Raw genomic sequence first — 13,489 nt, 5'->3', positions numbered from 1 at the left:
CTTGTTTTTTTTTGTGTTTCAAAGTCCTGTGATAGCTTTTACCTTACATGAAAAGGCTGTACTTAATTCATGTTTATGAAGATGCAGAGTTAACAGAACCTAGCTTTCACTTACTCCCACAGTGACCTAAATCAACTGTGAGAAGGTGTTTCTGCTTCATTCAGTGAAGGTTTAGCTCATTAAACTGTTTTCCTTCTCAGTATTGTTCTCTGGGTTTGAACTGCATTTCTGTTAAATGCTCTTTAGCAGTTTAAAGGCTTTAAAGGAAAAGACTTATCAGTCTCTGTTTTTAACAGCACTAAATCTGCATTATTAGTTCATGCAGATAAGGGGATTTAAAAGCTCAGCTTGAAACCTCTCTCTTCAATATTTATCTGACACTGCATAGCTCCAGTAGCTCAGCTGGAAATGTAGATCTATGAAGCTTTAAAAAGAGATTAAAGCCAAGAAAAGAAGTACTTTTCCCCCTATAGACGTTCTCACTTTCCCTTTTCCTACTGTCTGAAGGAGTGATGGCAGACAATGGTCAAAGATGGTTCCCAAAACCCTCTGAATGGGGACACTGTTGGTGGTAGCATGCATTCAAAGTGAGCTTCAGTGTATTGTCCTCCCCAATCAGCAGATCAGAATAGAGTTTGCTGGTGGCTGCCAAAAGGTTAGCAATGCCGATGAAAGGGGTTTCCCATTATTCACTGCTCTTACAGAACTCCCCTTTTGTGCGAGTCAGCCCATCATTTCACTATGGAGGTCCGGATCTGCGGCTGGCTGCTCTCTCAAAATGAACAATTCATCTGAATGCAAACTCACAGTACTAGTGTGCAACCTAAAATTGAAGGTTTTCTTTTCTAAAGGACAGGGGAGTTGGGGCAGTTTTTGGCAGTGTCACATTTTAGTGATATACCATCATGACATCTTTGACCCACAGCTGACACTAATACTACAGTCGTATTACCTTACCCCTGCCAGGGCATCGTGGGAGGTCCAAAGCCAAAATTAGCTAATGAAGCACACTGTATGCGGTAAACAAGTGTACAATATATAATGCAAGAGGTTTATACAGGTTTGCTAAAGTTCCCTAGTGCAAAGCATACAAAAAGGAGAGGAGACCAATGGAGATTAAAAAAAAATAAAAAAAAATAGGCCTTTTTCACACTGATGTATGTAACAGAACACACAAATCTCCCAAACTACTGGAAGTAGAACCTGAACTAACTGTGGCTTTGTCCTCTAAATAAAAGATCTTTTACTGTAAACTACTGCTTGCCACCTATTTACAAACCTTCCAAGAGCCTCGTGTTTTCTGATGATTTGAACAGCTTTTACCTGTGGTATCACAGAAAAACGGATACAAGACCAGACATACTGGATTATTCCTCTTCATCCTTTTATTATCCCCCCAAAGTGAAAATGAATGTCTATTTTTGGAGAAATTCATATTTAGCCCTCTGCTGGGGTACACAGGAAAAGCACATATATAGTGGGAATATCTTTTGTTTAAGTATCATCCTGACTAAGACAAGACTTCTAGAAAGAAGTAAACCTTTAGATAGAAAGTGATTGAAGAGGTATTTATACCCCATACTTAATTTCAGAATGTTTTTTTCAGTGAAAATTTGGATAGTGAATCCAAGATTCACAGAATGGTTGAGGTAGGAAGGGACCCCTGAAGGTCATCTGGTCCAACTCCTGCTTCAGCACGGACATCCAGAGAAGGTTGCCCAGGTTTGTGCCCAGGCAGCTTTTGAGTCTCCTCCTTGGGGAGGAGGCTCCACATCCTCTCTGGGCAACCTGTGCAAGACTGCTGTCATCTGCACAGCACAGAAATTTCCCGCTGTTTAGATGACACCTCTTGTGCTCCAGTTTGTGCCCATTGCCTCTTGTCTTGGCACTGGGAACCACTGAAAAGAGCCTGGCTGCATCCTCTTTGCACCCTCCTTTCAGGTATTTATAGACACTGACAAGATCCCCCTAAGCCTCCTCTTCTCCAGGCTGAACAATGACAACATTGCATGCACAAAGACATTTTTCAGTGCATAACTTTGGTTCAGGAGCAGCCTTAATTTCTAGGCTGCTGCAAGAGGCAGCCAGAAGAGCAAACTGTAACTTGTTGGTGAGGAGCCCTCTCTGGGGAGATGCTGCATGTACCGCATGCAGGGAAGGTTACAGGCAAACGTGAGAAGGAAGAGACACATGGAGCACGTCAACGTGTCCCTCATCTCAGCCCGCTTGGCCACAGTCTAACTGGGGTTGAGCAACAACTCTCACCTGCTCTCCTCCCCTCTGCTAACCTGAAATGTGTGGGGCTGGGAGGTACGGCTGTGCTTTGGGGCCCTGCTGCTCCCTCAGGCCTGGCCTCGGGTTGCTGTCGGAGGCTGGCAGCAGCCTGCAGCACCTCGGCCGGGCCAGCCCCGCCATGCGGGGGGAGACAGGGGTTGTGGAAGTCCCTGGAAAAAACATGGGGGAAGTGGCTTGGAGGCAGGCACCGGGCTTGTTCAGGCAAGGGCCATGGGGCTGGGCGTGCGGGCGGTAGCTGCCTGGGGACAACAGGGAACGGGGCTTCATGGGATGAGCACCAAGTGCGCACAACACCAAGCTGTCAGAGCAAGGGTTCCACGTACCAACTAGCACATCCTGAAGTCTCAGTGCAGACAAACTAGCATCTAATAGTTTTCACTCTTATAGATCCAAATCCCTATGTTCAGTGCAGTCAGCAAATTAGCATGTGCTGGAAGCTATTGCTTGCTTTGTTATCCTCAGAGCATGTAATATTTTTAAATCTCATGTTAAAATGCAACATTTTTCCTCATGTAAATACATCTGTAAAAGGAGGAGATACACCGGGGTGATGATGCAAAATCTAAGAGAAGGGTGACAGGTATACTGCCAAGGCACGATGACGAGAGGGTGATACACAATTTCCAAAGATGCCACAAACCATTCAGATGTACTTAAAGAAAATTAAATGCTTAGATACAAGGAGTGCATTTAAAAAAATACACATAAACTGCTCTGCCTTTATCTTTCCCAGCCTATGTGGTTTGTTTTAAGCATCATTTTATGCCACAGATACACATGGCAGCATGTGCTATAAGTATGCCATGGCTTCTTTAAAGTTCCATTTCTCAGGCAAACACGAGGTCAAGCAGTATCTTGGAAGAGAAATACCTGCTTATATTACCAATACGTGTATGCCCATGCAGAAATCATATTTTTCTCTCTCAAGGAAAGTGGTCTTTATTTCTGACTTTATAACGGCTAAATAGGGCAGCTGTAAATTTTGGGGTATTTTTGGGACCACCGAATACGCCATCCTCTGTATTGTACCACCCATCATATGATTCAAATCTGTAACACTCTTATAGACCGTGATGTTATTAATAACAGTGATGACTGCATACCAATGCTGTTTTGTCACTTTAAAAAGATTAGCTGCCTGCTGCACTGAGCTGGTACTGAGATTGAAACACCACAGGGTTTAATGTTGAGGGGGACCGAGCCCGTGATGCTGGAAGAGCTGGATTTGTTCAGTTTACAGAAAAGAAGTCTACGGGAGGATTTTGTTGCTGGCTTTATCTATTTGATGGTTACAGAAGAGACAGACCCAGACTCTCCTCAGCAACGTACATCAAAAGATAAGGGGCAACGAACACAAATGGCATTGAAGGAAATTCTGACTGAATTAGGGAAAACAAAGACACAAAAAAGGTGGTCAAACACAGAAATGAGTGGCCTGAAGAGGGTGTAAATCACTGTATGTTCAAAGCTCAGCTGGGTAAGCCTTGCACAACCTGATTGGATGTTGAAGTCAGTACTGTTCTGAACAGGATGGACAAAAGATGCCCAGAGGTCCCTTCCAACCACAGCTGTTAGGATTGTAGAATCAAAGAATATCCCAAGTTGGAAGGGATCCACAAGGATCTCTGAGTCCAACTCCTTCCTCAACACAGGACCACCTGAAAATCAGACCATACGTCTGAGAGCATTGTCCAAACACTTCTTGAGCTCCAGCAACTTGATGCTGTGACCACTTCCTTGGGGAGCCTGTTCCAGTGCCTGACCACCCTCTCAGTGAAGAGAGTCCTCCTAATATCGAATCTTATTCTATTATTCCTTAACTGAAAACACAAATGACAGCTTTATTAGACTCAATGTAGACCAAAAAGAAACTAAGCTAACTAACATATTATAAAAATAAATCTACTTTCTTCTTCACAACTTTTGGTGACTTCAGAAGGATTATCCAAACTCAGTAATTTATGTTAAAAGAGTAAGTATTATAAAATGATCTGTAATTGGTACTGTGTAGAAAATTCTTATAAAGACTGACCATTTTCAGTTCACAGAATAAAAATCTCTACATTTCTGAGTGTGCCTTTTGAAACATATTTTATAAACTGCTTATGAACAAAGAAGATTGAGAGAGGCTAGTAAAGGCTAATACATACCTATCAAGTACATAGCCAAGAGCCTTATGCCGTATTCCTGAGTAAACCGATGGGCTTGTTTCCCAAGCAATTAAATTGGAAGCATCATGGAAAAGATGAATGTTTACCAAGTCAAAGGCACTATGACAAAAAAAAAAAAGGAAAAAAATAAAATGACTCAGGGTAAAAGAAAAAAACATTTATTGCATTCACCAAAGCATTCAACACGATAACACTTTTTATATTCTCTCTACTGTTACCTTAATATTTACTCTCACTGACTGTGCAAATTAAGCTATCATCACCAGAAAATTGTCATTGAACTTATGCTAAGTCATAAACAGGTAAGATTGAATCAAGGCTTCTCTTAAAACATGTATAATATGAAAATGAAAAGCTATTCAACTGTTACAATCCATATAAATTAAGCAGTACTTTCTCACTAAAATGATTAAAGACGAAAATTGCATGTGTACACAAACAACTTCATGATTAGAAGTGGTAGCTAAACACCTAGCAGAACTGTGAATTTTTAATTAACAAAATGAAGAGCTATCGACTGCATAGTTTTACTGACATTAAAAGATAAATCATGTAACTGTAACTTTTTCTCTGCCCCTGCATGGAGAATGCCACGATAATAATGGTCAATCTGCACACAAATTCCAGTTAGAAAAAGGACACTAGGATGTCCATCTCAGACTGTGCTTGCAGGATGAGGATCTGGCCTCAGAAAACCTGTAAAAATTGTAAAATTTTACTGCTTTGCTTTTTAACCTGAAAGACATGAGTATTAACTCATCCTTTGCTACTCTGTAGTGAGTCCCTTCACCCGCCTGTGGGCTGGCTTAGCCAGAAGCCCATGGCATTGCCATCCTGTACCAGCTACGGGTAGCATGTTCTGGGAGGAAACAGACCAGACTGGGAAACACTGCCTGGGCTTTGGGAGCCCCTGTCCTCCAGGAGGAATAAATGGGAGTTGAGGACTGCTGTTACCATGCCCAGAATCTGCCTTGTGGGGTGGTCAAAGTCTGACAGAGGAGATTTCTGAATAGATGCATGTTCCTTCTAAGGAAGATCTATGGATTTGGGGTTGGGTGGGGGAAAAGGAGAAATAAGGGTATTAGTGAATTTCCTTATTAACCAACTTCCCGTGAAACAGAAATACCTTTCTTTGCCCCTTTGCATAAAAGATAAATGACTTCCTCTGATCACTATGTGTCCACCCACTACATATCCAGTATTACTGACTAAGTTCTTTGAGACACGGACTGGAATTTGCTGTAAGACTGCACAACACTTGGCTGATTTTGGCTGATAATGGCCTTACAACATACCTGTATGAAACTTTTTTTTTTTTAATTATTTATTTCATTGTTTCATACACTCCCACTTTTCACTGTGGCAGAAAATCTTCACATAGGTGTTTGCTGTTATAACCATGACCACACAGAGGAATTTATGATTTTTACTACATTGATTACATACTAAGTGTCACTTCTAGTGGGCTAACAGTCACTTGGAAGGCAAGCTGTCTTTCTGAACTTTGGTTTTCCACTGCTCACTGAAAGGATCCACCTGAGTGGCAAACAGGAAGCTATCCAGCTGTTATGTTCAAGCTGGCATTCAGCTTTACATTTGCTCTACTTTTGCCCTTCTGTGTCCTAGAGACCTGGTCTGTATTATTAAAAAACTACACCTTCTCACTGCTTTGCGATTAAGATCTTTTGGTGATTGACCACAGTGAGTCACAATGAAACCAAAAAACCTTGAATACTCTGCCCACAGATGAAGCAACAACAATCCCAGCCTTCCTCTCCCCATAGAACACCCGTGCCCCCCAGATGAACCACCCACAAAACAAACTAGTATAAGGAAAAATTCCTGCATCCTGCATTGGTTCCTACAAAGCTCCCAAGCACAGTTACAGAATAGTACTGGCTATGTTATGTTTTGGAAGGGAGGCCCCTCTAGCACTTTCGAAACGTGGCATGATAAAGGCACACTGGTCACCAAGCAGCTGGCATACAGGCTTCTTCCAAAGATATTCTTGGTGTTTTTTTTTTGTTTTGTTTTGTTTTGTTTTTCTGTTTGTTTGTTGTTGTTTTTTTTCTTGTCTATGGGCAACAGTGTATCTTGCTGAATGAACTCATGGTTATGCTAAAGTAGTCCTACTAACGTTTGTATTTAGATATAATTAGTCCATAACTACAAAACATGATTTGGAGATGATGGCTGGAGATGTTTATTCTTGTCTGCCTGACAAACAAACAGAAAGAATTCCTGTGGGATGGGAAAAACCTCGTGTCACAGGTGAAGGTTCCTCTAACCCATCACCATCTGTCCAAAACCGCTTGTTCTTACAATTTGCTATTGAAGGACCTTCCATCTACAATTTACCTGTCCTGTCCTAATTTATTTTTCATCATATTGTCTGTTTTCCTGCAAATGACACTGATTTCCATCTGCCATCTCCACAGGGGAGACAGACAACAACTAGTCTCCTAGATGTGGCAAGCTCAATTTTTTCAACTCCGACTCAAATACTTTCACCACTCTGGACTCTACTGTTCTTTTTCCAACTTAATGCACAGCACTCAAAACAAGACAGAATACTCTATCCGAGGGCTTGGCGGAGCTGAATTAAATAATAACCATACCTTCACCCATTCATGCCCTTCCCTTGATATATCTTGTAACACATCTCAGTAAGAACTACATTCAATTTCTGTTCCCTTAATCTATTTCTACTGTATGGATAATCTGTCAGTTATTCCCAATATTGTATCGGTGCTTTTGAATTCTCCTTTCAAAGAGCAATGTTTTACACCTCCCTGAATTTAAGCTTGCAATCCTACTTTATCTAAAACCTGGAAACAACTTTGATTGCTGATTCTGACCTCTGATGTACTTGCAGATGTTCTCAGATTTGTGCCATACCTACATTTGCTAACTGCATTCTCTACTCCATCATCATTAGCAAACATAAACTGTACATGTAAATCTGTACTTAGACTGTAATGTATGCAGGGTGCTATCTTGTACTCATTAATACAGTAGGACTAAGAACTATTGGAATAAAAATCAACTAAAAATAATAATAAAACCCCAAACTGATGATATTCAAAATAGTTTAAAAAATGAAGTGTTCTATCTTTTTCTTGAAATAAAATCTCAGAGTGCCCCATACATTCCTGTTAGAGAATTTCTTAGCTCCTTGTTTACTCTAAAGATAAGCTAACGAAGAATAATGGATGTGAAAAATCTGGACTCACAGAGGACCTCAACTGGGGCATATCACCAAATCGAAAAGGAGGAAAAAGAGGACATTTTTTCTGAAATATTTCAAGGTCACCTCTGTTTTTGGCATGAGGTACATTCTATAATGATGTTTTCCCAGGAAGGGAAAGTTAATAGCTTCCATTCAAGGATTCACAAGGAAGCATTTACAAATCCCTTGGATATATTTTTATTCAACTATTAGCACACAGAAATGTATAGATCAAAAGTCACAATTATGAAAACAGCCAGAACTTTGCTCACCTCAAATATAAATGAAAAAAATACTTTTTTATATGAATCATCTATTTATTTTATATGTGTATAGACAGGGTTAATTTAAACACTTATACCACAGACATATTATACACTGAGATCTAATAAGGTTTATTTTCTAAACCCATATATTTTCCATAATATTTCACTTTCATTCTCCAGCAATTGCTCATAGTAACTTGCCTCTTTAACTTACCCTTAGAAACATTTGAGATACTGTTGGATCATCATCATAGACTATTCCATACAGGAAACTACCAACATAGCTCACCTCATTATAAATGAGAAAAATCCCCACTCTTAATTTGCAACATACCCTTGTGAAAAGTAAGCATAGTATGTTTTCTGATCTGAACATCTAGCTACACACTGCTCTCTCCAAGAACTACCCCTTTGCAGTATCAATCCACAAGTAAACATTTCTTTTAAAGCTATCTCTGAAGAGATTTTTTCCCTCATAAAGGCCTAGAATTAAATTCAAAACTTTTTTTTTTTTTTCCTTAAAAATAGGAAATCCAAGAAGATAGGAGAGAGATATCTGAGAGAAAACTCCCATGATATAAGACAACAGGCCAGAATAGCAAATTGTGCCAACATGGCTTCACTGAGGGCAGATTATGCCTGACAAATCTGGTGGCCTTCTATGATGGGGTTACAGCACTGGTGAATAGGGGAAGAGCAACTGACATAGTTGACCTAGACTTCAGCAAAGGATTTGGCACTGTCTCTCATGATATCCCACTGTCTCTAAACTGGAGAGACATGGATGTGATGGATGGGTGACTTGGTGGGTAAGGAATTGGCTGGATGCTTGCACTCAAAGAGTTGTGGTCAATGGCTCAATGTCCAAGTGGAAATCAGTAATGAGTGGTGTTCCTCAGGGATCAGTACTGGTATGGGCACTATTTAACATCTGTGTCAGTGACATGGACTATGGGATCAAGTGCACCCTGAGCAAGTTTGCCAATGACACCAAGCTGTGTGATACCGTTGACATGCTGGAGGGGAGGGATGCCATCCAGAGGGACCTGGAGAGGCTTGAGAGGTGCGTCTGTGTGAACCTCATGAGGTTCAGCAAGGACAAGGTCAAGGTCCCAAGCACAAACATGAGCTAGGCAGAGAGGTATTGAGAGCAGCCCTGAGGAGAAGGACCTTGGGATGTTGGTTGACAAGAAGCTCAACATGAGCTGGCAATGTGCACTTGCAGCCCAGAAAGCCAAGCATATCCAGGGCTGCATCAAAAGAAGTGTGGCCAGCAGTGTGAGGGAGGTGATTGTCCCCCTCTGCTCTGCTCTCATGAGACCCCACCTGGAGCCTTGCATTCAGCTCTGGGGACCCCAGCACAAGAAGGACATGAACCTACTAGAACGAGCCCAGAGGAGAGCCACAACGATGATCAAGGGGCTGGAGCACCTACAAAGACAGGCTAAGACAGCTGGGTTTGGTCAGCCTGAAGAGAAGGCTCTGGGGAGCCCTCACAGAAGCCTTCCTGTACCTAGAGGGGGCCCACAGGAAAGCTCGGGGGGGACTTTTTGTCAAGGAGTGTGGTGATAGGACAAGGGGGAATGTCTTTAAACTAAAAGAGGGGAGATTTAGATTAGATGTCAGGAAGAAATTCTTTCCTATGAGGGTGGTGAGGCACTGGAAGAGGCTGCCCAAAGAAGCCATGGGTGCCCCATCTCTCTGGCAGTGCCCAAGGCCAGGCTGGGGGGGCTTTGGACAACCTGGTCTAGTGAAAGGTGTCTGTGCCCATGGCAGGGGGTTGGAATTAGATGATCTTTAAGGTCCCTTCCAACCCAAACCATTCTATGATTTTATGGTTTTATTGACTCTGCAATGCTACCTACTTCTGCAGATCTTTACGGGTGGAGTCACATGCTATGTCATATGGATCCAGAAAAATTAACAAGAACCTAAATTACTGAATAGCTGCCTACCTGGTTTCTGAGTCAAAACAAATTTTATAAAGGGAGAAAATTTGCTGCTCTTTCATTTTTCACCATTTGTTTACCTAGTGTAATGAACATGCTTATGCAAACAAGCAAGAACACTAAGAATCACTCAGATGTCAAGCTGTATGAACATTTATCAGATTTTAAGATCAAACTTGTGGTTTTAAAACATGAAATGACTACAGGAAGAATGTAAAACTGTTGCACAGTCACACGTTTTACAGTTGCTATAACAAAAATAAGCAATAAAGACCAAAACTGTGACTAAATGGTAAAAAGGTATGGTCAGATTTCCATGTGGGGCTAGAGAAATCTGAACTATCTGTGGATTTATTGAACTCTCCTTGTATTAAGACAAGGAAAATATTCAAGCTCTCTCATATATAATGTTTTGTACGATGAACTTCTCCATCTGACATATACTATTACTACTATTGTTATTAAATACAGAATACAAAATACAATCTGAATTTTCAAACACAGTAAATATCTTCAGTTATGAAAAACACCTCTTGTCAATACTGCTTGGTACTGCTTCTTCCAAAGTCTTCTAACATACAACATCATAATGATGTTCAACATTTATATTCATACAGTTGTCTGCTGCCCTCAACCCTCTTTAAGGTTTGCTTAGGCTGATAGATAATTCTACGAGCAAAAACCATTTGTTTCTTCCACAGATTTTCACAGCATATCTTACATGTGACTCCGTATTCATAACAGACAGGTTACACTCTACCTGTTCGATGAGTCACTTCCTAAGCACTGAATGAGCACAAAGATGAAAAGTGTGCTACCAGCTCTCTGCTGCCCCTTCATCAAACCTGGTTAGAGAGTGGTGGGCTGCCAGGTGCTTTACTTTGCTCTGGGATGAAAATAAGCAAGCTCACAGAGAACAGGACCATGCCTTAGATTTAAAATGGGAATCCTGACCTGAATATGGGAGATAAAAAGTTTTGTTCCAGTAAAAATAATATAGTAAGAACTGGTGTAACAGTGCTGCATTCCTTAATGGTAGGGTCCCTCCGCTTACTTCAGTGGAAATTTGATGGGGCCTTAAATGGCCAGCTTAAAGAGTTCACAAAGAACAACATTTTTTTCTCACAAATCCAAGAAGTGAGGGCTGCATCCACCCAGGACCAGTGTCTGACCTATGCAATGTGCTGTAGACCCCTGGCTGTATCAGGTGTGATGGGGAGGGGTTGGGGAATGCATTTAAGTGTCACACTGTGACTCCATACCTGTCTCCTTAGTCACATACACCAGACCTTTTTGATTATGCTTGATCAAGAGATTGCTTATGACTTGAATTATCCCGTATTAATTGCACATATGTATGAATATTCAAATCACATCTTGTCGTGCATCATTACGACTCATTATTATGTGCTCAATAAACTCAAGTAACTGCTTTGGAGCTAATCAATTCTTTATGTATATGAATACCTTCTCCATAATAGTTGCTAATAAAAATACACTTAATACACATCATCAGAAATAATTTAAAGATGCAACGTACCAATCAGTAATACACCACCTTGTTCGAATGAAACCTTTTCTGGACCACTTGCACTGAAAAAGAAGCAAATAAGAATCAGTCATCTTAAGCAAAGGATTACTGTGAAAGTGAAATGTACTTACACAGAGAAGCAAGTAAAACAAAGTTCATCATACAACATAACTAAACAGCACTACACGCTGACTGAGGAGGCTTGAAAACATACATAATCTCCTGGAATTATTTACATTTTTGGTTCTGAAATACAGTTATAAACTTATGTGTAAAATTAATATAAGCCCTGATAGTTGTTTAGATAACCAATTAGGAAAGCTTTTTATACTTATGTTTGTCCTAAAACAACAAATTCTTACTGCCTATGCATAAATGTCTTGTCTCCTTTGTAATTTTACCTGACCTGTAAAATGTCATCAGAGATTTACATTAAATTAAAATGAATGAGATGTGCTAGAAAGCTATTTCTCCTGCTGAGCCAACCCACCTAATATTTCTATAAAAGTTAAAGGGAATTTAAATAATGGTAAAACATTACATTTATCAAAACTGTAACATTTGCGAGAAAGCCACACATCCGCTCTTGCCAATATACCATACTTCTGGTACAGCAAAAGGATTTTTTCAGCACCACTCCTAAACTGCTGCCATGAATTACAACATCCCACAGAAAGACATGATTCTGCATCCTTTTTATTCACCAACAATGAATGTGGGGCTAGGTAAACGTTCACTGGTAATGACTGCTGCACCAGACAGGCCTAAATAATGATGCCAATGATTCTGTAGCAAAAGACTGCAACCACTTATTACTAATAAAACATCAGCCACAGCAATGTGTTTCCCACAGTTAGGAGTATCACTCCCTAATCCTCTCCTAATGCACTGCCTATAGTCTTCAGAGACTCGCCAGATGTATTTATCTGTCTCACTGTGAATAGACAGTCCTTATGAAATGTCAAAGTCCAAAATCCTCCCAAGACGGTGAACTACCTTGTAAAATCTAAATGGACTGTTTTCTAATCACCTTTCAGATAACGGTTACGTATCTTCCACCTCTTCCTCCCCTCGTTAGGCACAAACAAAATAACAACAAAAAACCTCCTTAGTTTCTGCAACTGCAATCAAGACCAACCAGACATAAAACTCCTTTGCCAGGGCCCCTTTTCCATGAGGATTCTCCCTAGATTCACAATATGCTTACAAAGATATAAGAATGTTTATTTTACTGAGTAAATGACTTATTCTTGAAAGCTTGAATGTGAAAACCATTTATATGCAGTTCTTCTCTTCTATTCAAACCCAGAAAAATGTGCAAAATTATCTGTAAACGACAGCTTATTTCATTGACCACACTCAACTTTAGAGCTTATAATTTTGTAAAAAAAAAAAAAAAAGTTACCTGCATGCTACAAAACTAAGAAGTAAAAAACTGTCTACAAAATTCGAGAGCATATCTTTATCCAAATTTATGTATTATAAGTTTGGGAAACCTGATATTAGTATTTGTTACTTCAGGTGGTAACTACAGAACCACCTTTCCTGCAGGCTTGTATGACCTTCCCACACGGACTTCTACAGCCAAATTTTACTGTGAGAGCTGCAGGAAAAACTGCAGCTTGGCTGTATACCTGAGGGCCTGGCTGTGCTGACCCCACTGAAAGAGGGTCCAAGGCTCTTCCTGAATGAATTTTATCAGCTTTGCATTGCTATAGCAATGGACAGCACAAGAAAATGGTCCTCTTGACACTGCTGAGTCCAAGACCAGTGACTAACAACAAAGTCCGTTATCCAGTGAACCAAAATTTGTATTTGATACCATAGAGACAAAATGAATAACTTTCTGTTCTTGACTTATGTCTGTACTTGGTTAACTTTCAGTGTGATCACAGGACATATATAAGAGGGAAAAGAATACATTAACAAATATTCTGCCAAATGTAAAAATTTCCTACAGACAAAAAGAGAAAAATTTTATAAACAGAGATTGTACAGAGTAAATGGTCTTCACCTCTGAGCCCATGTGAAGTTCATCCCTTGTGCCA

At 40.3% G+C, this 13,489-nt stretch overlaps 1 protein-coding gene across 3 annotated transcripts in view; it reads right to left on the bottom strand.

The window, feature by feature from the left end:
• The window catches only part of INPP5A (inositol polyphosphate-5-phosphatase A), a 238,279-nt gene that overhangs the window by 85,507 nt on the left and 139,283 nt on the right, over window positions 1-13,489 (bottom strand). For all 3 annotated transcript variants that reach the window (XM_072039961.1, XM_027460798.3, XM_072039962.1), the window contains exons 7-8: window positions 11,451-11,503; window positions 4,446-4,565 (exon numbers count right to left, since the gene is read on the bottom strand). In XM_072039961.1, the coding sequence (XP_071896062.1) occupies window positions 4,446-4,565; window positions 11,451-11,503 (173 nt within the window). The remainder of the gene's footprint in view (window positions 1-4,445; window positions 4,566-11,450; window positions 11,504-13,489) is intronic.

This window comes from Anas platyrhynchos, chromosome 6 (assembly GCF_047663525.1).
Source record: "Anas platyrhynchos isolate ZD024472 breed Pekin duck chromosome 6, IASCAAS_PekinDuck_T2T, whole genome shotgun sequence".
Lineage (NCBI taxonomy): Eukaryota > Metazoa > Chordata > Aves > Anseriformes > Anatidae > Anas > Anas platyrhynchos.
This window is presented reverse-complemented; position numbering and strand designations above follow the sequence as displayed.